Raw genomic sequence first — 27,902 nt, 5'->3', positions numbered from 1 at the left:
ACACTGCCCTCCAGGGACCGGTCAGGACCGGCGGTCTCGCCAGATTCCCGCCATCGCCCTGCCCGCGTTTCCCAAACTGCCCGCAGCGCAGGGATGGCCGTGGGGGGCGGGGCAGGGGACGTGGTCTCAGGAGTGAGGTGCCTCCTTCCATTTCTCTTCAGGGAGAAACCAAGTCTCTAGGGGGCCCACGACCACCTCGGTCACACGGGCGCACGGAGGAACAGGATTTCATCGCTGATATTTGCCGAGGGCTCGTCACGTGCCGAGGACTTTCCAGGCGGAGTCGGGATTTGAGCCTCGACTCCCAGTCTGGCTCACTGCACGGTCCGAGGTCTCGCTATCATGTCACACGTCCCCAGAACACCCGACGGAGACGCGGAAGGGAACAGGCTGCGGAGAGCACAGGGCACAGGCGGGAGGCGCGCGGCAGCCGCGTCCAGCGCTGGACGGTGTCACCACCGCGGTCACACTTATTTCGGGGGGGGGTGCATTCTGGTGAAGCCCATTCACCAGTGGGGGAACCAAGCCCATGACCATTCGGGAAGGGCAAGAGCTGTCCAAACACAGACGCGGACGATGTCCACACTGCGTTGCTGGGCGTACCCCCGGGGGACCCCCTGAGGGAAGGTTTAGAGGGACCCATAAATCCGAAAAAGAAAAACCTGGCCACGTGACAGCGAAGGCTCTTTCCAGCGGTGGCAGCCGGCCCCTGCGAAGCTGGCCATTTATCCGATTCACAAACGGATTTGAAGATCAGGGAGGTGGTGCGAGGTGGGTGGCTATTACTGCCCAGATGGCGGGCACGGCGTCCCTGAACGCTGTGCCCCGTCCGGGGGCCCAGGCAGCACGTCGGGACCACCAGCGAGCCGCTGTCACCCTCAGGGTGCACCTCACTCGGGGCGGGCGCTTCGAAAACCACAGACCCTGGACCTGCAGCCCCCACCACATGAAGCCGGATCCTGGGCTGAGCCCAGGAATCAGTGAGAGCAGCAAGGAGAACCCCCGGCTGGAGAAAGCGGGGCTCGCATGCGGCTGCCCTGCTGCCCCCCGAGTCCGAGAAAGCAGCGACGGCTCCTGGAGAGACCGCCAGGCACGAAGCCTGCAGCCGGCTCTGGCAGGATGACCCCTCTGGAACAGAGACCCCTTAACCCTGCGACGCCTCCGCGACCCGGCATTCCCAGGGGTTACACCGTTTTCAGGACCACGCAGGGCCAGGAAGTGGGGGGTGGTCCCAGGGGAGGGGAGGGTGGAGAGCGGGCACGACGTTTTAGTCCGGGAGACTAAACTTCCACCTTTCGAAGTCTGGAAACTCTAAAAGCTCCGGTGGTGGATGGTGATATTGATTCCGTGACAGTGGGAATGTCTTTAACGCCACCAAAATGTATGCTTAAAAGTGGCTAAAGACTTTATGTTATATATATTTTACCGTGAAAAAAAACCCGGATTTTAAATGTTTGAAGTACAGTAACTCTAAAAAAACAAGCGAGAAACATGCAGCAACCCGCCCAGGTTAAGACTGTCAGGTTTTCTTCCGTCCTTTTAAATAAAGGCAAGAAAACTTTGCACAAAAAAAAAAAAAAAAAGCCTTCAGAGGGATTTCTCCCAGGAACATAATGGTAATTCAACATTCGCAAACCCATCGATGTCATGGACCAAAGGACCAATGTACATGTGATGATCTCGATGGACTCGGAACAGAGAAAAGAATCGTTTCACAAACCGCGACGCCCTTGTAGCAGAGGGGAAGGTCCTCCGCGCGGCGAAGGGCGTCGCCAAGGAGCCCGCGGCGGTGACGCATCCGCTCCGCGAGGCACATCGCTTTCCCTCGGACATCGCAGGGAGGACACGCTGTCCACGTCCCGCCGGAGGCTGTCACCGCAGCAGTCACGCAAGAAGAAACAAAACGCATCGAAATGGGGAGGGAAGATGGAAAACGCCCTCCACTCACAGCTGGCGCGACCCTGTCTACAGACGATCCCCAAGAACCATGCGCAAAACCTACGAGAGCCGAGCGACCCAACTCAGCCCAGTTCCAGGGCGTGAGACCGGCGCACGCGCCAGCCGCGTCTCTCTGCACCAGCAGAAGGATCCCAAGAGGAAATGAAGGCGAGGGGCCCATTTATGGAAGCTTCGGGGCGCCCGAGGACCGGGAGTCAGGACGGTCGGCCCTCCCTCCGACGCGGAAGCATCAGCGTCCGCATCTCATGTTAAAATTGAGCCGCGGCGCCGAGGGCGGCGGGCGTACACAGCGGAAGCGCACCTACGCGCAGGTCGGGCGGCCGGGCCGGCCATCCTGCCGCCCTTCCTGGCTCCAGCGTCCAGGAAGCCGGGAAACAAAATCCCAGGCCCCTGGGAGGAACGCGGCCTGAGTCAGCCTCCCCAGGAGGTGGGGGCGGGGGACGAAGCGGACGCAGCACGTTTACCGAGTGGGGCGCTTCTCCCTTGAAAAGTCGGCGGGGTTTTTTCGGTTCGGCTGGAGATGGAACTAAAAGTGTTTTTAATTATGTTCTGTGACGAGGAGCCAGAAAGACGCGGCGTTTGCCACATCTCCTGGTTCTCCGTGTTCCCAGGCCCCGGGGCTGGAGTCAGCTGTCGCGGGCACAGCCCTCCCTACCCTCACTCTGTCCTCTCCTGCCAACGGCATCGTCACTGGCATCGGCTGGGATCCGTGTGCAGAGGCTCCGGGGAGAGGGCGACGCTGAGCCCGAGGAGCTCTGCGCGGCGGGCACGAGCCTGTCCGGGGAGCCGGGGCCGGCCTTCCAGGCCGGCGTCTGCGGGGCCAGCCGTGTGGCTGAGCCCAGCCGGGATGGGAGGAGGGCAGAGCCCGGGGCGGGAGGGGAAGAGGCCCTTTTGACTTGGACATTCTAGTTCTTTCAAAGGCCAAACCCTTTAGCGGTTCAAAAGAGCCTTAAAAAAGAGGGAAATGACATTGATGGAAAACGAAGGATGAAAAGGGAAACAGATACTAAAAGGTGGACGAGAGATTTTTTCTCCGCTGGGTCAGGCTTCTCCTGGGCCGAAGCCAAGCTGGCGCCCGAGGCTCACGCGGTCTCAGGAGCGGCCGAGGAAGGCAAACCGCTTCCTGGTTTTCGTTTCCCTGGGCTCCCCAGGAAGAGCCCAGAAAAGGCCCGGATGTTTAAGCTTGCCCACCTGCGGGCAGTTCAGCCCCACCGTAGACCAGTTTTGAGGGAGAAAAGCAGCTGGGTGGAGGCAAATCGCGCGGCTCCCAGAGAATGAATAACCGGCCACCTGCCCGGGATGGGAGGCCCCCGAGCGGTGCTGAGATTTTGTCCAGTTTTATAAACTCAGCAAACACTTATGAAGCGCCCACCGTGGGCCTGGCATCGTGGCAGTCACAGAGTCTCTGGCTGGAAGGCACTTTCAGGGAGGTGAGGGACAAACGCCCCGAGAGGCCTGAAGCACCAAGGAGGAGGCGGACTGGGAGCTGGCGGGGGGCTGCCCCCTCCTGACTCGGACAGTCAGCACATGGCCCCGGAGGTGGGAGAAACTTCAGAAGGCCCTTCCCTGCGCTTCTAGCAGAGGCGACCTTCCCCGGCTCCACTTCACGGAAGTGAAAGCAAAGGCCGGGAGGGGAGGGGTCGTTCTGCGGGGGATCAGCAGGCGCTGGCACCCAGGCTGGCGAGGGCGAACTCCCCCTGGGAGCCTGCCGCACCACCAGCTCACCTTAGGGACGGAATCCGCAGCCACAACACCCCGGCCCTTCCAGCTTAATCCCAAAGACACACCAACCAAAACTCAAAGCAGGATAAAAAATTCATAAGCAGGCTGGAGTCACACGAATCTCCAGTCTCTGGAGTGACAGCTCCGCCTCCCTGGGAGGGCTCTTTGTGTAAGTCGATGCCCCCTCGTAAGGCCGGGGACACCCGGTGTGGGGAACAGGACACCACAGAGGAAAACCCAGGCGACTAACTGCTCCGCCCGTGCAGAGCGAGGGAGGCTGCGGGCGTCTCAGACCGGGATTTGAACGAGCCAATGGTCTCCCAATGGCTGAAACAGGAAGCCAGATAAACAGCAGGCGATCACGGGGGGCCGCGCTTCCCCCGGCCAGCTGCGCCCTGCGCCTTCCTAACAAAGTCCCACTGACTCACCGGCGGATTTTCCTGTGTTCGGCTCCGGGGCCCAGACACCCACTCCGTTGGGTGGACATCACCCCCCCCCACTCGCGCCCTCCCCTTTCTGCCCTCTGCAGACCTGGCCCATGCTTAATCCTGTGACCAGTCTCTGTCGGCTCTGAGGACAAGGGGAGGTGAGGGTCTCAGGTGAGCTCTCCTCCACCACCCGTCCTGGGACCCCCGAACGCGTTCCCTGGGCATGCGCCAAAGAGCACAGCTGGGGGAGACGCGCAGGGCGCCCCTCCGAGCATCCCCGCGCCCGAGGCCACCTGCCCCAAGGTTCGGCTCGCTCCGCTGGGCTGGAGAAGACGAGCGTAGGGCTTGAGGTAACGGGGCGCCGGGGGTCTCTCATTACAGGGTCTCCATGCGCTGTAAGTGGCAGAGATTCCCCGGGAAGGGAAACTGAGGCTCAGAAGGTTGGAGTTGGGTGCCCTGGTGACTCAGCCCCTGGATGGGACGCACAGCCCCTTCGGGATGTCGGGACACACCACTCCCCTCGTGTGACTCCAGCGCCCCTCCCAAGCACGGAGCGCACACCTCTCCGGAGCTGGTCCCGACCCCCGGGACCTGCCGACCGAGCCCCGCCCAGTGGCCCCGGCCCCGCGACGACCCCGCGCGGGCCACTCACCGGTGCGTGTGCGCTCAGGTCCCAGGGTCCACGCCGCCGCCGCGCACGGTCGCGCATCCCCGGGTGGCGCCGACCCGCGCCCCCTCCTCACCCGCGAAGTTCCTCGGGACTCCGCGCGCTCGCACTCGGGCCGCCGGCCCCGGCCCACAATGCGGAGCGAGGCGCGTCCTGAACAAAGTGCGTCCCCGGGGCCGGGGCCGGGGCGGAGCCTGGTGACCCGCTGCCCCCGGCGCGCGCCGCGGCCCGGCTGCCGGACCGCCCCGCCCGCCTCCCGCGGTGCCAGCTGAACTCGCCGAGGGCGGAGGCCGGGCGCGTCCCGGCTCGGGCACCGAACAGCGGCCCGCGGCCCCTTCCGCCCGCTCCTTCCCGCCCCGCCCCCCGCCGCGGGGAGGCGGCCGCTCGGTGGCCGGCTGGGGCCCGAGCTGGCAGGGCGGAAGCCTTCGCACAATTAAGCCTTTCCTGCGCCCGGGGCCCGCCGCCTCCGCCCCGCACGCGTCCTCGCGCCGCGCGGCTTCGCAGCTCTTTGGGAGAGGGGACCCGCCGGCCCCCTCGCGCGTCCGGCTCCGCCCCGCCTGCGCCCCGCGCCCCGCGCCCCTCGCCGGCCCGGATGCTCCGCGCGGAGGGGGGCCCAGCGCGCGGGCTGCAGTAGGTGCTCAGCAAAGTGCGTGACTTCCCCCCACTTCCGGACTCCGCCTCGCCCCCGGCTCCTTAAAGGGCCGTGGGAGTGGGCGGAGGGGGAGAGGAAATGACCAGACCCTGGGAGATGAAGGAAGGGCGGGGGGACCTGTGAGCCGGAGCGGCCTCTCCCGGGTGCAGGCACCCCACCCTGCCGCCGGGCCTGGGGGCCTCCAGGCTCTGCGGGAGGCGCGAGGCCATCGGGTGGCCTGCGCCCTGTGGGAGAGGGGCACCCAGCCATTGGGATCAGACTTCCCAGCTGCCCAATGCAGGGCTGGTTTACTTCCGGGGCCCTGGGGTCAGAGGTCACGGTTGACGGACAAAAGATGCCCGCTCCCCGGGATCCTCTGAACCCTCAGCCAGTGGGGGCTGAGCCAGGATGAGCCCCCCAGCCCGGGTTACAGTGGCTGTGGACCCAGGGGACGCGAGACAGTGAACGCACAGCGACATCGAGGAAGTGCCCTGCTGATCGGGACTGGACACAGGCGCCCGCCCACACTGGTGCGCGGGCGCTCAGGGCCCTGCCTTGGGGGCTGCCCAGAACAGGAAGAAGGCCCCAGCGGTGCCCCGTAAGGGGTACAGGTCATCCATCCCACGACCTGTGTGCCTGTCCCTTTCATGAAGGGCTGGCCGGTCACGCAGGTCCCCTTGACCCTGCTCCAGTGTCCCCACCGCAAACCTCCAACAGTGACGTGCAGGGAGAACCGGTGGGGGGCAGGGCGTGGGTGGGGTGCAAGGCTCAGAAAGAAAGGGGGCGGGGTGGGCGGGAGCAGCAGAGGGGAGCCGGGGACCCCGCCCGACCCCCAAGGGGCCTCCGCCGAGTGCCGGCTCTGAGTGGTTTTCCTCCCAACACAGCGATGACTCAGTTGCTCTGAATCAAGCAAATGGATTTTCCTTAAATGTGAAAATCAATAAGAGGGAAAGGCGAGGGCCTGGCCGCGGGCGGGGTGGGGGGGGGGGGCGCGTGCTGGGCAGCTAGGCGGTTGGGGAGGGGTGGGAACAGTGAGATTTGGGCTCAAGCGGGGGGCGGGGGGACCGGGTCACCCAGAAGGTGGCCCCGAGACACCCAACACTCGTCAGCCCCTCTGGCCCCCTCCTCCACCCACAGCTTAGAGACAGTCTCCAGCGGGGACGAGAGACTGGTAGCCAGAGGACTGAAGTCGAAGTGGAGTCAGTGACATTTTCAGGCCCAGCTGGCTTCCTTGGGGGCCCTGCCGTCAGAGCTCCTTCCGTGTGGCCCGGGAGGGACCGTGAAGACCGGCATGTTGCTTTATCTTCTTGAGCGTTTACTGAACGTTATTAATGCCTGGCAGGCAGAGTCCAGGGAGCACCCCCCCCCCCCGCCCCGGGCACAGTGGAAAAACACCAGAGCCGTGCTTTGGGGCGGCTGCTTGCTGGAGTGCGTCACCTCAGTTTGCTCATCAGTAAAAGAGGGTGTCGATGCCCAGGGGACAGCAGAAGACACTAACCGCCAGCAAGGCTCCGGGAAGGCTCAGTGAGGCGACGCAGGAGAAAGCGGTTTACACGGCGCCCCGAAACTGTGAGCGAAGCGATGTCATCAAGCGAGGCGCCGCTCCCGCCCCCGTGCCCCCTCCCCACGCGGCCCCCGGCAGTCCGCGAATGGGCTCGGTGCGCGAAAACCGTGTCTGAGTGACGGACCTCTGCCGTCCACTGCTCACCTTACCCTTCGCAGCTCCATTTGTTAGCCAGCAAGGGGCTTCGTGCCAGGATGGCGTTGTTCCGTACGTGGCCCCTCAGGCTCCAGGCGTGGTCTCGGGGCCCCCTCTGCGTCGACGGCCCGAGCTCACGAGGACCTGGGAAAGGAGCCCGCGGGCGCAGGAAGGAGAGCTCACGAGCGCGAGCAAGCGAGTCCCCGCCTTGTCAGGGAGGTGTGTCCCTTCTGCCCTCTCTGTCGGGCACCAAGAAGTGAGAGGAGCTGAAAGCCATCACAGCGTTTTTCCAGAGATGGCTTCGAAGAGAGGTGTTCTCTAAGGGGCCGAGAGGGGAGGGGTGGGGCTGGCGGGGACGTCTGTCAGCCCGCAGAATCCTGGCAGCGCCCCCATGAGGCAGGGGCCACTTTCACCTCCATTTTATAGGTGTAGGCAAGGGGGCCACGAGGGACCGGGGCCCAGGCCAGGCACCCGGGGACGCAGGACAGGCTTCGGAGTCACGGCCGCAGCCCAGCCCCACTGCATCCTGAGCGCGTGACCAAACGCTGGCCTCTCCCCATTAAACAGAAGCCGCCCGTGATGCATGCCTGCCTGTTGCGGGGGGGGGGGGGCTCGATGAGCAGATGCAGGTGAAGCACTGGACCAGGGCCCAGCGCACACGGGGCGGGGGGCCCTTCCCTCTAATCCGTCTGTGGTTTGAGGCACTGAAGTGGCGAGAAGCCATTTGCATCCATGAGGAGCCATCTGTTCAAGCCCGTCCGCCCCGTCCGCCCCGTCCACCCCGTCCACCCCAGCCTGCCGACAGCCGCTGGGAGCCCGGATTCCGTGTTCCACCCTGCAGAGGCCTGAGCTGGCCAGCCGGCCCAGACCGGAGAGGAGCTGGCTGCAGCCACCGGCCGGGTAGCAGGATGGAGGAGCGGGGGGCGGCCAGTGCGGCTGGCCAGGGCCCCACCGCGGGGCTTCCAGGACACGGGACGCGATGCTGCTCCGTGTCCCCTCGCGCACGCCCCGCAGGTCTGGGGCGCGTGGGTGACAGCCGGCCCGCCGAGGCAGCTTCTCCCCGCCGAGCAGATGCACCGGGCAGCCCCGGGACCGCGGGCCTCGCACCTGCCGTCTGGCCAGCTGCCGCGCCCCTGCTCCTGGGCGGCGGCCATGCCCGGCTTTGCCCGAGTTCTTCTCTCCCAGGGCAGGTGGGAAGGCGTGGCGTCTGCCCCGCGGGGTCACAGCGCCACTTGGGGGGCTCAGGGAGCCCTGGCTGCAGACTGGGGCCCTCTTCTGCTGCTTCCCTCGGGCCTCACTGGTCCTCTGGCCACCTGGGGGGGGCGGGGGCTGAAGAGCCAGGAGAGGGCGGAAGTCTTTAATGGCACCCGCTGGCTCCCCTGGGAGAAGGGGTGCTGTGGGACCGAGCAGCGTGGCCTGGGGGGCTGGGGCCGGGGCACGCAGGGCGGTGGGTGAGGATCGGGAGCAGAGTCCGCTGTGTGGCTCCGGCCGCTGATGCTGCCCTGGCTGAATCCACCGCGTCCACCCCGGCCGCCAGGGGCGTGGGCAGGCGCGGTGTGGGAGGCTGCGTGCGGGGCTGCGCAGTTGGCCGGTCCACGGGGAGCGGGGGGACAGCGCCCCAGAAACGCCGGGTCTCTGAGAACATCTCCTCAGGGCAAATCCGAGCCACGCGGCCCCTGACCCGAGACCTGCGCAGCGCGCCGCATGTGCCCACGCACATCAAACCTCGCGGCGGAGTTCCGGATGGTGACGCGGCCGCGCCATTGGCCGCGTCGCGCGCCGCGCGTTGCTGGCTTTCCCCACCCCCGGCCACGCCACGTTCGGGGACCGGCCCAGCCGGCGGATCCCGCGATGCTCAGAGCGGCGGCGCCGAGGCCTCAGCCCCGGGAAGGGGCCCTGGCGGGGCGCATGCGGCGGCGGCCGCAGCCAGACGCAGGGCACTGCTGACCCCTGCTGGCGCCTTTCTCCCTGCGGCCCTGGGGGAGGGGGCGGGGCGGGGATGGGGAGCCAGCCCTGGAGGGTGCAGCCTCGGAAAAACCTTGCAACCCGTCTGGGCTGCGTGGGAAGCAGCGCCCTAGCTCGGAAGCCCCTGGTGGGGCGCTCCTTCCATGAGACGGAGAAGGATGAGAATAAACCCCAACGGGGTTCCGGGAGGAGAGAGACGGGCCAGCCGCATGTGCTCAGCCTCGGTGGCGGGGAGGGCTCCCGGCTGCCCATCAAGCCCCTTGAGCCTAAAACTGGGAAGCCGTGAGCAGCCCTGCACCAGCCAAGCTCAACCACCGAGCCCGGAAAACGGGGGAAAGAGAGAAAGAGAAACCAGCCTCCCTCTCGCTCTCGCTGACAATTCGTGTCCTGTCTCCGGCAGCCCCTCAGGCCGGGTGCTCGTGGCTCTGTCTGGACGACAGGGGCCAGAACACCTGCCGGGGTGTGTGTGTGTGTGTGTGTGTGTGTGTGTGTGTGTGGCAGGGGAGGGGGTGGGCTGAGTTACAAAACGGAGTTTGCACTAACTTCAGAGGCCTCTGACCCACCGGTGTCCTAGGACAGCTGGCTTCTCTGCTGGACACCTGGGACATCTCCAGTGAGAGAAAAGACTGGAAGCGTCAGGTGGTCCTGCGGGATGAAGGATGTGTAGGCTGGGCTTCTTCACGGGGCTGCACAGGCAGCGGCCTCCGCCACGGAGGCGCCATTCCCAACGTCGCCAGCAGGCGGCAGCCCTGCTCCTGGTTTTCACTGCAAGCTGTGAGCGGAATTCCTTCTTAAACGCCAGCTGAGTGCCTGGCGGGAGGCGCAGTGTGGGCCACAAAGGCTAAGCTCCGTCCCTGCCCTCCCTGCCCGACACCTTCCCAGCAAGCGGGCTCGGTCCCCTGTGCTCGTCTGCGGGTTGCTGACTCCGAAAGTCGACCAAGCCTGTTGGGACAGAGGCCGCCAAGGGCTCGGTCATGTCCAAGGTACTTTGCTGCTTTAAACTTCCGCTGTCCGGCCAGGTGACCACAGGGAAGGTGGGAGCAGCAAAGGTGGACAGGAGAGCAGCGGCGCGGACCGGAACTGGCCGTCAGAGGAGCCTCCGCAGAGCCTCCGGCCACCCATGGGCCGTCTCCCCGCGCCGGTGGGGCGCGCAGGTCCCCTTCCACTCCCAGCTGCCCCGTGTCCCTCCCCACACTCGGAGCCGTCCCGCCGGCCGGGCCTGTTCTCAGAGGCCGCAGCATGGCGGCTGCACAGCGAGCAGGAGCACAAATGGCCCGTCCCACCCAGGCCCAGGGGAGGGGAAGAGGGAGCCGTCGCCTAACAGCGTGTCCAGCCAGTGTCACAGTCCTCGACGACTGTGCGGGAGTTCCTGGGTCACCCTTCGGGGTCCCCTGGAGCACCCCCTCTGTCCCTTTGCAGCTGGTGTCCCCTTTTCCTGCCTCCCAGCAATTTATCCTCCCGACATGGACACCCAGACTTCCTGGCCTGAGTGTGTGCCCCTGGCCAGCAGGCTCACGTCACCTGCGAGCCCCCAGAGGTCCTGGGAACCATCCCTGGGACTGTGGATTCCGACACCGAGGGCCCAGGGTCCCCTCTGACCCGGCCTGTCACGGCCTCACGGCTCAGAGCCAGACCCAGAGCTGGACAGAGCCTCGGGGTTGCCGTGCGCCCCACGCTGGTCCTGAGCCACGGAGCGGCTCTGGCTGCACCGTCCCCGCAGAGGAGGGGCTGCTGGCTGGCTGGGCCAGTCCGGCACAGTTATGTAACCGAGAACAGCCAGAAGCAGCGTCTCTGCCCTGAGGGGCTTTCGCCCTGAGTGCCGCCCCAGCGACCGATGGCGTTTCTGTGATTTTGACATCGGACTCAGCCCTGTCTGTGCAGCGGGTGACCCCAGCGCACCTTCGGCCACCTCAAAGGCCCCCCTGACCCCGAGTCTTCTTCACATGCCAGCGGGCAGTCCGAGCCCAAGCCTGGGGGCTCGGCAGCATGCAGAAGACGGCGTGACCAAAAGGAGGGAGTTTTGGGAAAACAGACAACAAAGGACCCGCCTGGCTCCTTTATCACCAGCTCTGTCCAGACAGCTCCCGAGACGTGAGCACAGCCTCCGGGCGGACGCGCGGGCGATCATACGTCCAGGTTTGCCCGGGGCAGGCCGGTGGCCTTAGTGGAATTACGAAGATTGACACACCTTCTTTACGGCACTTCGCAGACACTGGGATTTTTACAAACTGAATGTAAGATGCTCCACCAGCAAGAACATTACAACTTGCCGAAGGCTCCGACGATGGTCATTTTTCAGCAATAAAGCATTTTTTAAAGTTAAAGTACGCACACTGTTCATTTTAGATTAAGTGCTGTTGAACACTTGATAGACAACTATGGTAGCGTGTAAACATAACTGTTACAGGCACCGGGGAACCAGAAACTTCGGGTGACTCGCTTTATCGCGATAGTCACCGTGTCAGAGCCTGCAGTACCTGTGAGGTCTGCCGGTCCGGACACCATCCCATTCACCATCAAAAGCATTCCAGCTTGGATGACGCATTCCACAGCCTCTCTGTTGACAAGGCGCTTTGAGATCCTCTGGGAGAAACGCAAGGGTGACTGTAGGTCACTCTCCTTTTTTGGACTTTCCCTAGGACGCTTCACAGCACAGGTGGCCTTGTCCTTATTGGGGAATTCCACCTGAGGACCAACTCAGACCAAAGAAGGAAGTGCAAGCGTTTGCTCTTCTGCAAAATCTGGGGAAGACCGGATCCTGAATCCTGAGCAAGAGCCGAGAGCCGGAGGGAGGGAGGGAGGGAGGATGGTCTCGTGAGAGCGTCTTTGGGCGGCAAGCCCACAGAGTCTGGCGGGTTGCGGTTTGGGGGTTAATTCACCAGCCTGTTTGTCTGTCGCTGGCTCAGTGCAGAAATGACCAGGTTTCTCTTCCTAAGTCTTGGAAGACGCCCTGGTTGGGTGCTTTGAGATGCCCTCCCTAATCTTGGGGGGACCCTGTTTATGGGAAGGACCTGGCCAAAGGAGTTTCTGAAGGCAGAGAGCAAGACACACCTAGATAAACACGTCACTTTCAGGGTTGTAAAGTGCTTGGCTTTATTCCTGGACGAGAGCTAATTCAGCAACTGAGGGTTTTAAAGGAAGCTTTTGGGGGCCTGAGCCCTGACCCCTGTCCAGTGTGGGAGATGTATGTCCATGTACCGAAGCTTGGAGGTGCAGCAGGAGCCCCAGCTGAGGCCCCAGGTTTCAAAACAGCTGATTTGAGGGTGGGGTGGGGCATTCTCCCTGGGTAGCAGGGAAGGTGGGGCAGCTGAGGGGGCTGGCGCTGTTGGAGGAGCGAGTTCCTGAGCATCGAGCGAACGGCGGGCCACCGCGAAGGCCCGCTGTCCTACGGGGGTCCCATGTCACCCCCACAGCATCCCTGTGGGTCACTCCCTTTCACAGATGCAGACCTGAAGCCCAGAGAGGCTAAGCGACTCGGCCTAGCGCTCAGCTAGTAATTGGAAGGGTTAGGATCATCAGGATCAGAGCCCACGGGTCCGTCTGGGTCTGGAGCCACCAGGACAAGCCGATGTGAGAGCCCCCGCTCCCACCCATTCTCTGGGGGCACAGGTCTGTCAGGGGTCTCAGATCACATGTCCATCTTACCATCTGGCTGATAGGAAAACTCTAAGAGGTTCCGAGCGCACAGTGGGTCCACGGAACCGGCCCGTGCCTGGCTGGTGCCGTTGCCCCGCCCGCGTGCGGGCAGCGCGGCAGCTCGGCGCCGTGACGTCAGCCTGTGTGGTGCAGTGTGCAGAGCCCGCGGGTGGGCGTGGCCGGGCCGCCCCGCCCCTTCCCCGCCCCCGCCCCTTCCCCGCCCCCTGTCCCAAGCGGAACAAAACGGCGCGCGCGGGCTCCGGGCCGCCGCTCCGAGCGCTTCCCACCGCGCCGCGCGATCCCGCAGCAGGTGAGTGCGCCAGGTGAGTGCGCCCGGTGAGCGCATCGGCGGCGTGCGCGCCCCCTGCCGGCGCCCGCGCCCGGTGAGTGCGCCCCGTGAGTGCGCCCCCTGCGGCCCGGCACCCAGTGCCTCCGGGTCCTTCCCGCCCGCGGGGCCGGGGCAGCTGCCGACAGCTGGAAAGGAAAGTGGCGCGTGGCCCGGGGCGCCGTCGCGGGCGCGGAGTGGAGAGAGGTGGCTGTGGCCAGCTCCGCAGCGCTTCTCTTTCCGGAAGGTGTGGGGTCCCTCTCCGCCAGCCCCCCACCCCCCGTGCCCTGACCCCGGGCGCCCCGCTCCCCCTCCTCCTGCGGGTCCCGCAGCAGCACAATGGGCGATTCTGCGCGCCCCTGACGCTCATGGTACGGCGGGGGATGAGGGCATCCGCGCCAGCCCCTCCCTCGCCCTCCTGCCCCGGGTGGGGCTGGGGCGGGAGGACATCTGGCCTCGTGCCGGCCAGGGGTGCCTGCCCCGAGTGCGAGGGAGCCTCCCCCCTCTCGAAAGCACTGGATGGAAGCTGCGCCCTTTCACTTCGCCACCCACGTCCTGGCGCCAGGCGGAGACCAGCACAAGCCCCAGAGAACCCGCAGTAGGTGCTTTGTGGCCTCAGGCCTTGAAGGCTGGTGAGCAGGAAGCGGCTGGTACTGAGCACAGTTAGGGCAAGTGGCCAGTTACCCAACAGGCACCAGCTGGGCGGGCGTTTGGTCTGCTCCCCAGGAGTGAGTTCTGCAAGGTGCTGGTCCCCGAGCGTTTGCCATGGACCCAGGCCCTTTGCTCCTGGCCTGGGCACCAGCCACGGTGCTCTGTGGGGGTGACGGAGTGGGCAGGCCCTCCCCTGCCCAGAGCCTGCGGGTTGGGGTCCTGGCACAGGGGCGCTGAAGACGTCCACTGGGCCCAGGTAGAAAGCGTGTCCAGAAGAGGCAGCCTGCAGTCTTGGCGAGAGACGCCTGGGGAGGCCGACAGGCTGAGCCTTGATGCTGGATTTGCCACTCAATACGCGGTGACCTTGGAGCAGTGACTTCTTGCTCTTCGGTTGCCTTTGGGGATCGTGCTTTGGGAATGGGCTGCACAGCCCCGGCACACAGTGGGGCTCCACCTCCGTCTTCTCCCTGCCGCCCCTTCCAGAAGCCAAGGAGGCGCCGGCTGCTTCTGCCCTCTCAGAGCACAGCTTGGGGGTTTGTCCGAGGTGGGGGTCGGGGACTTGTGCGGCCCCCCGACTCCCTGTCCAGGCTCTGTCCTCAGCCCTCGGGCCGGCTGTCCCATCATGGAAGTCAGACAGGAAGGAAGTTTATCTGCAGGAGTGTGGTGTGGGCCAGAGGGTGGGGGGAGGAGCAGAGCCAGGTGGGGGGTGTGGGGAGGGTGCAGGAGACAAGCCGGAGGGCTGGCCCCCCAGCCGCCCAGTGCTCTTGCCCCGTCTGTCGTCTGGTCTGTCGTCTGTCCTGCCCCTTCCTTCCTGGCTGGGTGTTTTCTTTTTTAATTGCAAACATCTGCTCCGGAGCCAGGCTTCCTACCGGAGTCGCAGCCTGGGAGCCTGGTGTTGACACTGGGTTGGCCCACGAGTAGGTGGCGCTCAGCTGGGTTGCCCTACTGAACTCTCGTAGACGGGGCCCAGCCGGCGTTTGGCGCGAGCGCCGTGCGCGCCAGGTGAAGGCGGTGGGTGGGCACTGTGTTTATTTACTGGCGATCTGGCCAGGAGGGTTTCTGGCCAGCTGCTCACGTTCTCGGTCGTGCTGGGCGGGCTTACTGCACACAGCATCATGCGGTAAACTGAACGAAGGATCAATGCTCGAGCGGGTGTGTCCCGAGGATCAGAGTGAGCAGGTGCCTGCACCTGCCGGCCCCAGGGACGGCCCAGAGCCTCACGCGTTGCGCTGGCCAGTCCGCGCGCTGAGCTCCGACCCATGGCAGCAGCTGGTGGGCGGCGGAGCGGCCGGTCAAGCAGGCAGACTCCTTCCAAACCCACCCCGGCCCTGGGTTACTACTTTCTTTGCTTCTCTGCATTTCCTAGAGCAGCTCGCCAGAGACGTGGCCGCCACTGGTGCACACGCCGGCTCTGCGGGATGCTTTGCAGCAGCTTGTAAACCATTTAAGGACAATGTGGCTTCACCAGTGTGATGTGGACAGAGTTGGGGTTAGAACTCAGGACCTAGGCTCTCGCTCTGCTGCATGCCCAGGGAGGGGGACAGGGGGCCCGGAAGGTGGGTCCCAGATCCCCAAGGGTGCGCAGTCCCCAGGTCTGGTGCCGTGGGGGGTGGGGTGGTGGGCACGGCAGGGGTCCTGGGTACCGACAGGAGCCCTCCGCCTGGGTTTCCGGGTGCCAGGAGTCGCTATGGTGACGCAGCTCCTCAGGAATTTGCTGACGTCAGTGCTGAGTGATTCCCATGTATGGTGAAGTGTGTGAACACACGGCAGCCAGCCCTTCCAGACTGCGGCTTCCCCGGTGCGCCCGGGAGCCTGCAGGCAGCGGCAAAGGCGACGAAGAAGGAAGAAACGGAAGGCAGCCGCCGGAGCCCCCGCCCGGCCAGCGGGCGCCAGGCCTGTCCCCACCGCGCGGGGCGGGCTCCGGGGCGTCAGCTGCAAGCAGCCTGTCCTCCTGAGGTCTGAGCGCCCTTTGTTTTTACGACTCGACCAAAGAGACCTCAGGCCTTTTCCGCGGGCTCAGCCATTGACAGCACTAAGCTGACATCATTCCAGACGGGAGCGGAGACGCGACCTGCCGAGTGCCCTGGGAGACGCGTCACGATGCGCGGTTTCCTGTAGTGGTCCCGGAATGCTTGAACCGCACCCCCAGTTTCTGCCCGAGTCAACCTCGGCTTTGTGGGCAGCGAGCGGGGACCACTCTGCTGTCAGAGGGAGCGCCCTCGTCAGCTCCCGGCCCCACAGGGGCCACTGGGCATGGCCTGAGAGAGAAAAGTCAGAGTAGGGAGAGGGGTTAAGTGACCGTCAGTGCTGGGGGGCCCCGGGCCTGGAGCGACGCTCGCTCACCTCTTAGAGAGGTGAGTCGTCTGCGGGGTTCCAAAGACATCCCGGCAGGATGCGGGAGGCGGAGGCCGAGCCCACGTCGCCACCCTGGCCGCCTGTCCCCTGCCGGTGACCATTACTTCCAGGGACAGTCTGTTTCCTGGGCTTCTCGGTGTCACCCCAAGACACGGGCCCTGACCCTTGACTGGCGGGGCCCCTCCTCCCCTCCTCGGCCGCCCCCTGATGTCGGGGCGTGCAGGGAAGGGTGACAACTCTGCCAGGTACCTGGCCCGACACCGCAGAGCTCAGGTGACCGAAAGCGCATTTCTGGCTTGATAAACACCCGGCAGGTCTCTGCCAGTCCAAGCAGGTGGGGACGTGAGCTGTGCCCAGAAGTCACTCTGTGGCCCTAGGGAAGGAAAGATTTGGACGGGGAGGGTTGGGTTTTTCCACTGGAGAGATGAGGACATGATGCTTTGTCGCATTGCTGGTTCGATGAAGGAAGTTCTTCGGGCATTTGACAGTCCTCCATCTCCGAGATGGTTTCTCAACTTGAGACGTGACCACACGGAACCCCCATCTCGGCCCAGCCCTCAAGCGGTTTGGGGTGCACCCAGATCTGTGCCCCGTCCTCGGCCCCGAGGGGGACCTGCTCATGGTGAGCAGAGGGAGGGGCGCGTGGGGTCTGCGGGCCCCAAGCTGTCACGTCCAGCACGCCCCTACACCCTCGGCTTGGAGGCGTGAGAGCCAGTGTCCAGCCCGGAGGCAGCAGACGGGCTCAGAGCGGAGTGACTCCCCTTTGGCCAGGAAGGTGCAACGCCACCCCACTTCCCTGACGCTGAGCTGTGCCCTGAACTCTGACCTGGGGGAGGTCTGCGCCCCGTCTGCTGCAGGGCCCCTGTGCCCCAGAAGCCGAGAGGCCGACTTCCTTTTAGGGCAGTCCAGCCCCCTGATGGACGGGGCGGGGGGTGCAGTGAATAGAGGGCCCTTCCCCCCAGGGAAGGGGGTGCAGTCCTCCCTGTGGCTGAGACTTCGGTTCCCCAAAGGGGTCCCTCATGGCCCGGCCTGGAGGCATCCCGGGCGGCTTTCCTCCTCGGCGGATCCCTGGGGCCCAATCCCCACCCGTGTCCCCGTACCGTGGAGCCCCACTGGACGTGGGCCTGACACGGGGCCATCGCGCACAAGGGGACGTCTGTGCGGAGCTGCAGGTCCCTCCGCGGGGAGAGGGCTCTGGTGTCCGGGAACAGGCATCGGGCTCCTCCCCGGCCAGGCCCTGCACTGGGCTCCGTGGGGGTGGACGGGGTGGCCGACCACAGCCCCGACGCATGGGAGGTGCGGTGACTGTGACAGGGCTGGGGAGACCGGGCGGTGCCGTGGGGGGCTCAAGGTGGGGGCGTCTCAGGCACCAGGGAGCCCCCGAGGGGGCCTGAGTGGGGGAGCTCCACAGCGGCCTTGCTGGGACGGGGAGGGGCATTTAGCCTCCGCGCCCGCGAAGTCACTCACTGGCGAAAGCGCTGCGGGGACTTGGCTGGAAAGTCCCGGGAGAGTTTGGCCGACTGCGGTGGCTGGATAATGTCCCCGCACAGTGGGGTTCTTTTGTCTCTCGGGTCTGTCTGTCCTGCTTCATCCTGGGACTGCTTGTTCCCCCTCGAGACAACACCCCAGAGCCCCCGCTACTCCTCCTCGTCGGGGGAGAGGCTTGCTTCCAGAAGCTTCTCTCGGAAGGGCGGGACATTCTTCCCTCCAGTGCCCCCAGGGCTCCCTTCTTCTGCCTCGCTGGCCTGAAATGTGTGGCCGGACTATCCTGAGCCAGTAACCTTGACCGATTAGGTTAGGTCCAGGCCACACGACGTGGCTGAGCACCGGGGTGGTTAGCAAGAACCAGGTGGCCATTCCCTCGAGCCCGGCCACGTGGCCGGGGTGACCCTTCAGGAGCCCAGTGAAGGGACAAGGCCTTGGGTCGAGGGCAGTGAGTGTGTCCACAGCCGGGAAGGTCCCAGCAGCCCCTCTGCCCAGGACGGACCCCTCGGGGGACCCAAGTCTCAGCCGCGGGGAGGCCCGGCCCCCCATTGTCCACGAGGAAGCCCCCGCGTGCTTGTCCCTGACAGCAGGCCGGCCGCCGGCCGTGGCCCTCGCCCGGGGCCCGCGTCCTCTGAGCCCTGGTTTCGCAAGCGTCGAGGCTGATTTGCTGCCGCTCGGCCCGCGGGGCGCCTCTGCTCCTCGGGCCTGGCCTGCGGTCACCTGGCCGGTCCGCCGGCGCCCACGTGGCCCTGTAAATGAATTCCCGTTTCCGTGTCCAGTTTCAGAATGCCGAACTGGGGAGGAGGCAAGAGATGCGGGGTATGCCAGAAGACCGTGTACTTCGCCGAGGAGGTCCAGTGCGAAGGCAGCAGCTTCCACAAGTCCTGCTTCCTGTGCAGTGAGTCCGGCCAGGCCCCGTGGGTCCCTGGGGACGGGGGCGGGAGGGGGCGGGCGGGGGGGGCCTGTCAGCACCCTGGGGAACTGGCCCCGTGGGATGTAAACAGCTTGACATTTGGCTGAAGCTGCAGCTGGGGCGGGAAGCACTTAAGGGCGTCTTTGTTCCTGCAGAGGCCTCTTCCAAGGGGACCAGCCGGCCAGAGCGGGTGGGGGTGGCGGCCTGGGGGCCGAGGGCCAGGCTGGGGAAATTTTCCACTGCGAGCATTCTCATCTTTCCCCCTCTGCCACAGTGTCGCTTAGGAGGGAGATGCTTTTAGCCCAAGGTTGCACCAGCCTGTGGACCCCAATCACCCCTGAGTAAAAAGGCAGCTTTGGGGGAAGAGCAGCTGCCCCTTCCCGCCCCCCTCGGGGCCAGCCCTCACTTCTCTCACGTCCCTTCCAGCTCCCACGGGTGGGAGAAGGGGACAGGGACCAAAGCTCTGTGGCATCCGCCCCCAAAACCCCAGAGCCTGGAGGAGCAGGAAACCGGGCGACAGACGGCCGGCAGCCGGAGACGGCCAGAGCCTGGGCCGGGGGTGTTTCCCGGGCCTCCAGGAAGTGGTGGCATTGGGGAAGCACCCCCAGACCCCTGAGCGGCCTGGGATCGGGGGGGGGGGTCCGCTGAGAAGAGGCAGCTGCACTCCCACGTCCTCCTTGGGGGCAGCAGAGCGGGTGCTGGGGCGTCCTCGCCGACCCCCGCTTCTGAGCAGGCCGGTCGGGCCGGGTGCGTGCGGCGCAGCGTCGTTCCGTGCGCGCTGGGGGACGGGTCCGCCCGCTCCTCTCCGGTTGGGGCTTCTCTGTGTCACGGGGGTGGGGTGGGGGGTGCGGCTCACTTCGCAAGGCCGTCGTGGGAAAATCACGGTGCAAGGAGCTTGGGAAATGGAGTGCTCACAACAACTGTGTGCTCAGTACATGAAAGACACTCCCGACACACGCGTGCAAGCACACGCACACACATGCACACACATGTGCGAGCACACACGTATACACACACGTGCAAGCACACACATGCACACGTGCACACATGCATATGCATGCACACATGTGCGAGCACACGTGCACACGCATGTGTGCGTGCACGCGCGGACACGCACACACGTGGCTGAGGCAGCCACGGTGCGGCCGTCCGTCCTGCATCACGTGAAGCGGAGCTGGGGGACTCTGCGGCTGCTTCGCGCCAGGTGACTTGTGATGCACACAGAGTAGGGTCCCGCTGGGCCCCCTGTTCACCAGATCCCCACCTGTGGAAGCCGCCCAGGGCAGGAGTGACCGTCCGCGGGCTGTACTGATGCGTGGGGTCAAACCGAGCTTGCTGGAGCCTCGCCGGCCCCCAGCCCCCGGGGGAGCCGCAGACAGCAGCGGCTGTTCACTGAGCTGAGGAATTCTGAGCTGTTTATTTTTTCAGAGACAGAGGCGGGGGTGGGGGCAGGCGCTGGCATCGGCGGGGAAGAGGGTCAGGCAGCCTCTCTGCCCTCAGCCGTTGCCTAATCACTGACCGGGGGCCAGCTGTGGCTGAGCCGCCCGGGCTTGCTGTCCTGCAGGCAGTTGAGGGGAGTCAGGGACTGGGGGTGGCAGAGGGAGGAGGGAGCAGGCTGGGCCAGGCTGCGAGGGGTGCCGGGGACTAGAAGCAGCTGCAGAAAGTCAGGCCGGGGCAGGGCTGGGACGGGCGGCCGACACTAACAGCCACTGGGAACGGCTGTGGGCCTCTGGGGTCCCCAGCTCAGCAGTGGGGCTTCAGAGCTCAGGTGGTCCCCACAGTCCGGGCCAGCTCCACGACCTGCTTGCTCCCGGAGCCCAGAGCAGCTCCGAGCACTGGGTCGGCTGTTGACAAGGACGTGGTGGACGGAAGGGCTGCCGCCTCTCTGGTTCCGTGGAAAGCGTCCAGCTTGGGTTCGAGAATCCAGAGTGACCCACAGAGTTAGGGACTTTTCCCTCGGGGAGAGAGGCCTCAGGCTTGGGCCGGGCTGGCGTTCGGGACCACAATCCCTTGCCGGCCGGGCCTGAGTGTGTCCCCAGAAGCTCTTCTGGGCATTTCGGCTCTGGATCAACCCAGCTCAGTGCCCACGTTCCCTTTCTGGCCTGGGACAGGCAGGAAGACAAGGCGATGCCCAGGACGAGGCCAGGGAGAGTGGCCTGGGGCTCGGCCCTCGACCTGGGAGCAGGGACGGAGAGGGCCTGCACTCCCGTGGTCTCCGTGGGGTCGGCTGGTTCCCGTGTGCGCACAGGGGAGCTCAGCGTCTCGGTTGGGGGCCCGGCCCAGGCTGAGGCTAGCGCCTGGCTCTGAGCTGTGACCGGCCCCCACAGGACAGGCCGGGTCTGGCCCTAGCCCGCGGGGGTGGCCGATGGGACTGAGCTGCTCTTAGAAGCCCACGTGCCCTCGGACACCAGCGTCTCGCCACCCGCGGGGTGAGCGCTGCCGACAGTCTGCACCTCCCACACGCTGGGCCCGCCCGGAAGGGACCTGGGCGGCAGACACGGCCAAGTCGTGCCGGGCTCCGGCCCAGCCCTGCCTCTGGCCAGTTCTGTGAGCCTGAACTGCTTTGTGGGCCTTGCTTTTCTTCCGGAAGCAGAGAGGATCACGCTGACCGCGGTGGGGAGGGGGCCGACCCTCCCCTGGGGCTGCCTGTTTTGCGCCTTCCCAGACAGCATCGCGAGGCTTCACCCGGCCGGGTGGCCTCTGGACGTACACCCGATGCTGAATAATTTGCCCAGATAACAAACCCGTAACTCTTTTTTTTTGCTCATTAATGGGTAGACGTTCGCTCAGAACTCTACTTGCTTGAGTCTGTGGTGGAGCCCACAGGTGCCCAGGCCACATCGCCTGGAGGGAGGGGGAGGGGTGGAGGGCCGGGGTAGGGGGTGGGCCGCCGTGGGCGGGACGGGGCTCTGGGAGAGCAAGGCACAGCGGAGGCCCACAGGGGCCTGACGTCCCCGGGGTCCGGGCCCAGTGGGCTTGGCGGGGAGCCACCCGGACAGGGAGCTGTGGGCCACGCTGAGCTGGGGCTGGAGACCGGGCAGAGGTGACCACGGCCCCCAGCTGCTCTGCCTCCCTGCTCTTGGTACTTCCAGGTCCAGCTACATCTCCAGGAAGCAACTCCGGGCGGCTCCCGGGTGCCCTGGAAAGCCCAGCCGGGGCGGGAACGCGGAGGCTTTGGCCAGTTTCCTCCCCCCCCGCCCCGCGGCCAGGCCGGGAGCTGGGGGCTTCCGTATTTGGGCTGCCCAGAGTGCTGGAATGGGGCGGGGACTCAGGGCAGCCCAGGAGGGGCCTTATTTAGACTGAAGCCTCCAACCCGGGAGTCAGAGTGAGGGGGCGGTTGAGCCCAGAGCGTCTTGGGAGGGAGGGGATACAGGGGGGAGGGCAGCTGGCCTCTCCCCAGGTCTCCACCCTCGGAAGGACAGGTTTGAGGGCGCAGTGCAGGGGCCACACTGAATCCCGATATTTGGGGATACGTAGAAGTGAATTCAGATTACAGGACAGGACCCGAAGGTGGAGCCGAGCCCCTGGGGGCCTGGCCAGTGTCCCCTGTGCCCATGTTCCACTGGCTCTAACTTTACAGACTCGGGGAGGGAGCGGTCAGCCCGTACCCGGCGCCTGCCGTGTGCCGAGCGGCCACACGTGAGCCTCGGTTCCCACCACCCCCTTGGTGGGGGGGTTTTCCCTGTCCAGCCTCAGTGCGGTTTGGTCGTGCAGTGGACAGTAACTTGCCTGGGCCATGTGGCCGGAAAGGGGAGAGCAGGAGCCGACTCTGGGCCTCTGTCAGTGGGCGACCCAGGCTCCGAGCCGTCTCACTCAGGGCATCCAGAGTGAGGCGCCTCCGGACGGCAGCCAGGTGCGCCCCTGGCCCCCTGGTCCCTCGGCTGGGAGCCGGGGCGCTGCCCGGGGTCTGAGCGCCGGGCCTGGGGGCAGAGCGAGGGCCGAGGCGGGGACCCCCAGAGCTGCTGGGACGGGCTCGGCGGGCGGCTCGATGCACAGCCCGCCTCGCTGGGCCCCTCCCCGCCCCCCCGGGCGAGGTCGTCGCCCCCGGACCCTGTTCCTGGAGGCCGGAAACCCTGCCCTTCTCCCATGTCCTCTCCCCGCTCCCCTCTGCTGGGACTTGGGGTCTCTTGGTCAAGGGCAGAGCGAAGGCCTCACCAGGCGTCCTGTGGCTCGGGGTCAGCGCAGGCCGGGGCGTCCTCCGTGGGGTGCAGTGCAGCCTGGGAGGCTCGAGGGCGCGGGGGTCTGAGCAGGGACCGGCTTTCCTAGCGACGGGTGTGCAGACCCTCCCTGCCCCCCGCCCTGCCTTTCCGGGCCGCTCCCGGAAGGTCAGGGTCTGCGTTGCGACAGGAGCTCAGGGCCGCGGGGCGCAGCGGCCAGCGCCCGGCGCCCGCTCACCGTGCTCGCGCCCCCCACAGTGGTCTGCAAGAAGAACCTGGACAGCACCACGGTGGCCGTGCACGGCGAGGAGATCTACTGCCGCTCCTGCTACGGCAAGAAATACGGGCCGAAGGGCTACGGCTACGGGCAGGGCGCAGGGACCCTGAGCACGGACAAGGGCGAGGCGCTGGGCATCAGGCCCGAGGCGTGAGTGCCCCGCGGGCCGCGGCGGGGGGCTGGGGACGCCGTGGCGGGGGCTGGGGCCACGTGGAGCACACCAGTAAGGGCCAGGCTGGCCCGGGGTGCTGGGGTCCCGCGGGGAGCAGACAGCCAGAGTGACCTGGTCTGGTCCATTTTCACGGGTGAGAAAACTCGCCCAGGGCCCGTGACGTGTGGGCAGTTCCCAGCCAGCGAGGTCCGAGCCAGACCGGCCTCTGGCCTCCGTCACCCCTGCTACGGGAAGTTCTTCCCCTGAGTCCCCAGCACCCAGTGACCTCTGACCCGCTGTAAACAGCGGCTGTTGGCAGTCAGCCTGGCCGGCCCCTTGGCCCAGGAAAAGTGGACAGAAATGGTGGCCGCGTTACCACGTGTCAGCCAAGGTCGTGGCCCACGAGAAGTGATTTATTAACGGATTCCTTCTGGGGACCGGTGACAGACCGGCTGCTGGAATGGGGGGCCAGGGTGGGCGACCCCTAGCAGATGGGCCGGGGCCCGGCGGGGAAGGAGGCGGGGTGCCCCACGGCGCCGTGCGGGGAAGGCAGGGTCCTGCCCGCCATGTTTCCCGGCTCACCTCCCCGCATGTCCACCCCCTCCCCGTGCAGGACCCCTGGCCACAAGCCCACCACCAACCCCAACGCCTCCAAGTTTGCCCAGAAGATGGGGGGCTCCGAGCACTGCCCCCGGTGCAGCCAGGCGGTCTATGCTGCCGAGAAGGTGATTGGCGCTGGGAAGGTAAGGCGGCAGCCGGCGTCACGGGGAGGCGGGGGGGGGGGGTGACACACCTTCTCGAGACGGGGGTTCCAGAACTGAGCACGTCTGGCCCCAGCTCTGCTCAGAGGGTCTGAGCCCTGTGCCGTCCCTCCCTACCTTCATTTCAAAGCCACCACAAAGGGGTGACCCCTTGTCCCTGTGCCTCCCAGTCCCTTCGGAGCACGTCACCCCGGAGCCTGGCCGCCCCCGCAGGCTGGGCCTGACCATTCGAGGCCCACGAGGGTTGCTAGGGGCTCGCAAAGAGCCGTCGTGTCTGGCCGGGCACCGCGGGTCTGGAAGGGCGTGAGGACGGGGTCGGAGGGCCCACGGGCCCCGGAAGTGCAGTTTCATGGGAATGTCTCTGGGAAGATCCTCAGCCTTCACTGAGTTTTTAAGAGGCTTTGTGATCCCAGCACACACCCTGTGTCAGAGGCTGTGGACCCCAGGACCCCAGGCACGCCCCGAGGATGGGGATTTCCAAGGCTCAGGCCCCTTGTGGGGGGCGTCTGCAAACTTTTAACTGCTGGGCGAGCCCTTCCTGTGACGTCAGGGTCGTGGCCCTGGGGTCTGTGCCGAGGTCAGGATCAAGAGCCACAGTTAAGTCGGTGTTTTTCCTGCTGCGTCTCAGTATGAGATGAGAAAATTCTAGGAATCGCTGAGAATCGGTACCTCGTCACGGAGCTGGGCTCCATGTCAGGGCTCCGGCTGTACTGTCCGTGAGTCGGGAGAAGAGACTTCACGTTCAAGGAGAAAAGCTTGGCAGAAGGCCCTATGCTCGGCCTTGGCTGGAAGAGAGCTGTTCGGGAATGGGGGTGCTTGGGGGTGCTGGGCCGGGAGGCGCTGGTTTAGACGGAGGGCAGGGCCTGCGGGAGAGTCTGTGGAGCAGCCCCCCCCAGCATGGGCTGAAGGAGGCCGGGTGGCCTCCGGGGGGCCAGGCGCGGGGAGGGCCGAGGTCTGCTGGGCTCTGCAAGGGGCCACGTGCCTGGCCTGGCAGCCAGGAGGTCCCAGGAGGCCGAGCTTCCTCTCGGCCTGCGGCGCAGACAGGGGGCTGTGCTCAGAGAGGCTCTTGCCCTTAAAAGGCCTTGTTCTGTGCTGCCTGGACGTCGCCCGCCCCTGCAGAGCTGTCTGCCCGTCAGCCGGGAGCCCACTCGGGGACGCTGCTGCGGCCTCCGAGGAGCCTCGCCGTCCCTGGGCTGCCTTCTCCCTGCCAGGCCTGTGCGGCCTCCTGTGGCCCCTGGAGAAGCTGCACCCAGCCTTTCCCTGCCGAGTTCTGTGCACTCACAGACCCGGGCACCTTCCACCAGATGCCCCGGCTCAGGGCCCCCTGGGCCAGCCCGTGCCGACACGTTACGCTGCTAAAGTCACTCGATCCCCACAGCTGCCCAGCAAGCGAAGCGCCGCCTGCCTGCCCGCTCCGAGGCGGCATGGCCTTCGGCCACACGGGGCGCCCAGGTCACCAGCGTCGGAGGCCGGGCTGGCTTGGAAGGTCCCAGTGACGGACGGCTGCCCTGCGGTCAGGCGGCATCCTCACAGCCGCCGTGTGGGGTGGGACGTGGTGACCGTGCCACCGGTCAGGGCAGGGCCAGCACGAGCCCGAGCCCGCACACGGATCCCCGTGGGACGCCCCGCCCCGGGCCCGCCCTTCGTGGTGCAGCCACTGGCCGTCCGGCCGCTTGAAGATGTTGTGAGGTGCCGTGTGGCCCCGGGCTGCTCCCCCCACCGCCCAGGCCGTGTGCCCCCAGCGGCAGCAGCTGGGCAGACTGCGGGAGCGTCCTGAGCCTCGCGCGGCTGTCCTTCCGTCGGGCTGGGGCTGGGGCTGGGGGCGGGGTCACCCTTGCCGCTGCTGGTGGCACTGACTGCTCCCTTCCCGCCCAGTCCTGGCATAAGTCCTGCTTCCGATGTGCCAAGTGTGGCAAAGGCCTCGAGTCGACCACCCTGGCCGACAAGGATGGCGAGATTTACTGCAAAGGTGGGTGGCTTTGCCTCTGATCCAGGGCCGGGGCCGGGGGCGGGGGTGGCAGGGGGCGGGGCCAGGCGGCGCTGCCCTCGCTCTGCCAACCGGGCCCGGCCTTGGGGTCGCGTCCGGAGTGCTGTTGTGACGTGCATTTTAGCGGGGACGAGTCCGGAGGGAGGACACGACTTGGCCGGATCGGGCGCCTGACCCCGCCTGGGCCGGGCGTCACAGCGGACACTGCCCGTCCTGTCATCTCAGCGCGGGGGCGGGGGCGGGGCCCTCACTGTCGGGGCTGCAGAGGTGGGGGCCCCAGGGACCCGACCTCAGAGGCCTGGCCGGGCGCTGGGTGGCGTGTGTCCTGGGGGGGTGGACGGAGGGGCGCCCTGACCACCCCCTCTCTCCACAGGATGCTACGCGAAAAACTTCGGGCCCAAGGGCTTCGGCTTCGGGCAGGGAGCGGGGGCCCTGGTCCACTCCGAGTGACGCGGCGCCCCACGCCCGCCCTGTGCACCCGCTCGCCACTCCCTCCCCGCAGCCTCGGTGACCCCGGGACGCCTCGCTTAGCCCTGCCACAAGTCACTGGGGGCTGGAACTTGGTGCCCGGCCCCTGCGGTTTGGGGGTCTACCAGAGACCCGCCCCTCTCGGGGCTCCCCTGCCTCGGGTGTGCCACCGTCACCAGCGGAGCCTTGGTGGGACGGCCCTCCCCCCACCCCCCGCCCCAGAAGCCTCTGCTCTTAGCCTCCAAGGCTGAGTGTCCCCCATCAGCCAGCCAAGACCCTGAGCCCACGTCTCCCAGCCCAGCAGGGAGAGCAGTGGGGCCGAGGTGGGCCGGGGAGGCCCTGGTGTCCTGGACGCCAGAGTCTCCTCTGTAGGAAAGAACGTGGCTTCTTGGTGTCCCCAGAACAGGCCCAGGGAGTCCCAGCTTGGGAGTCACTCGGGGGGACAGGCACGTGGACAGGGTCGTGGACTGTCGCGGCCGCTGCTTCTGTGGGCCCCGGCCTCGGAGGCCGTGGGGGACAGCGTCCTCCCCTCGGGGTGGGAGAACAGCCAGGTCTGAGAACCCCAAGGCCGGGGCGCGGTCCGACGTCCCCAGCACCGAGTCCCCTGTGACGGGGCCGTGAGGAAACACCCCAGCACTCACTCCTGATTGCCAGGGCCCCAAATCGAGGGCGGCCCGCTCCGCCCCTGACCCGGAGTCGCCCACGGCCCTGGCCAGTTCTGTCCCCGCCCTGCCACGCCCGCCCGACGCTCAGAGACGGAGGGGGACACCGCGTTGGTCTCCCTGGACACCCCTCCGCTCCCACCCACGCCGCCCAGGGACCTCTCTGGCCACGTCGCCCCTCCCCTCCCGGCCCGGTCAGCAGCAGCAGGAGTGGGGGGCGGGGCCCGGCTGCTCCGACTGTCACCTGCCGGGCTGTCGCTCGGGCTGTTTGCAAGCCGCCCCTCACCTGGTCAATAAAAGCGGTTAGAGCAGAGCTCTGGTGTCTAGTCCTGTGTCGCGGCCGCCGCCCCTCGCCGGGGCCGAGGGGGCCTGATTGGAGAATGACGGCAGCGGGCCTCAGAGTGGTCTGCTCCCGCTTTCGCCCCCGCCGCCTGGAGGGCCCTGGCCGCCCCGTTCCCACGGCCGGGCCGCCACCCCACGACCGAGCGTGGCACTCTGGACTTCGCAATTTGAGGGGCTCAGCGAGGCCCCCGGACTGCTCAGAGCATCCCCGGTTTGGAAGGCCCTGGCAGGGGAGATGAGCCCGGCCACGTCAGAAGCCCCCCCCACCACCACGTTCTGGCCTCCGTAACACTGTAAGCAACAGACAAGCCTGCTTCTCGGTGTTGGAGCCTGGGAGGCCAAGATCGGGGTGCCGGCCGACACGGTGGCCGGGCGGGGCCTGCTTCCTGCTGGCCTGGCCGTGGCCTCCTGTGGCAGGAAGGGCCAGGGAGCTCCCAGAGGTCACACTCAAGGACACGAATCCCATTTCTAAGGGCTCTGCCTTCGTGACCTGACGACTTCCCCACGCCACCACCTTGGGGTTAGGGGTTCAGCCTGTGGGTTTAGGGGGACAGACAGGTGATCTGGCAGCCCCACGGCCGAGCAGTGGTCCACCAGGGTGGCTGTGCCCCTCGACCTGGGCACCGACAGGTTGGGGGCCTGCTCTGCCCCCGCTGTGAGT

At 66.4% G+C, this 27,902-nt stretch overlaps 2 protein-coding genes and 1 long non-coding RNA gene across 7 annotated transcripts in view; 2 read left to right on the top strand and 1 right to left on the bottom strand.

Annotated features, from left to right (window-relative positions):
* The window catches only part of NAV1 (neuron navigator 1), a 144,293-nt gene extending 138,452 nt beyond the window's left edge, over positions 1-5,841 (bottom strand). For both annotated transcript variants that reach the window (XM_036235507.1, XM_036235508.1), the window contains exon 1: positions 4,762-5,841. The gene's annotated coding sequence lies outside the window, so the exon portion shown is untranslated. The remainder of the gene's footprint in view (positions 1-4,761) is intronic.
* Positions 3,338-4,769, top strand: LOC118613379. Its single transcript, XR_004955448.1, has 2 exons — positions 3,338-4,280; positions 4,491-4,769. It is a non-coding gene; the product is annotated as an uncharacterized LOC118613379 (long non-coding RNA).
* A 7,090-nt stretch (positions 5,842-12,931) lies between the features above and the next one.
* On the top strand, positions 12,932-27,212 carry CSRP1 (cysteine and glycine rich protein 1). 4 transcript variants are annotated; one of them, XM_016150595.2, is made up of 6 exons: positions 12,932-13,017; positions 18,303-18,421; positions 22,852-23,020; positions 23,635-23,764; positions 25,658-25,751; positions 26,143-27,212. In XM_016150595.2, exons 2-6 carry the CDS (start codon positions 18,310-18,312, stop codon positions 26,217-26,219), a joined length of 582 nt encoding a protein of 193 aa, XP_016006081.2. In that variant the 5' UTR covers positions 12,932-13,017; positions 18,303-18,309; the 3' UTR covers positions 26,220-27,212. The 4 variants fall into 4 exon arrangements, with proteins under 4 accessions (XP_016006081.2, XP_016006082.2, XP_016006080.2 ...); XM_016150596.2 differs by having other exon boundaries at positions 12,937-13,030; XM_016150594.2 differs by lacking the exon at positions 12,932-13,017 and adding an exon at positions 13,286-13,630.
* The last annotated feature ends 690 nt before the right edge of the window (positions 27,213-27,902 follow it).

This window comes from Rousettus aegyptiacus, unplaced genomic scaffold, assembly GCF_014176215.1.
Source record: "Rousettus aegyptiacus isolate mRouAeg1 unplaced genomic scaffold, mRouAeg1.p scaffold_m13_p_18, whole genome shotgun sequence".
Classification (NCBI taxonomy): Eukaryota; Metazoa; Chordata; class Mammalia; order Chiroptera; family Pteropodidae; genus Rousettus; species Rousettus aegyptiacus.
The sequence above is the reverse complement of the archived record's forward strand: the minus strand, read 5'-3'. Positions and strand labels throughout refer to the sequence as shown.

What these genes read in the sequence shown, in the direction of transcription:
- CSRP1 (XM_016150594.2), top strand. Translation starts at nt 13,401, where the DNA reads ATGGTACGGCGGGGGATGAGGGCATCCGCGCCAGCCCCTCCCTCGCCC. An exon ending in CAAGTCCTGCTTCCTGTGCA is followed by an intron (nt 18,422 to 22,851) that starts GTGAGTCCGGCC and finishes CGCCCCCCACAG; the next exon opens with TGGTCTGCAAGAAGAACCTG. An exon ending in AGGTGATTGGCGCTGGGAAG is followed by an intron (nt 23,765 to 25,657) that starts GTAAGGCGGCAG and finishes CTTCCCGCCCAG; the next exon opens with TCCTGGCATAAGTCCTGCTT.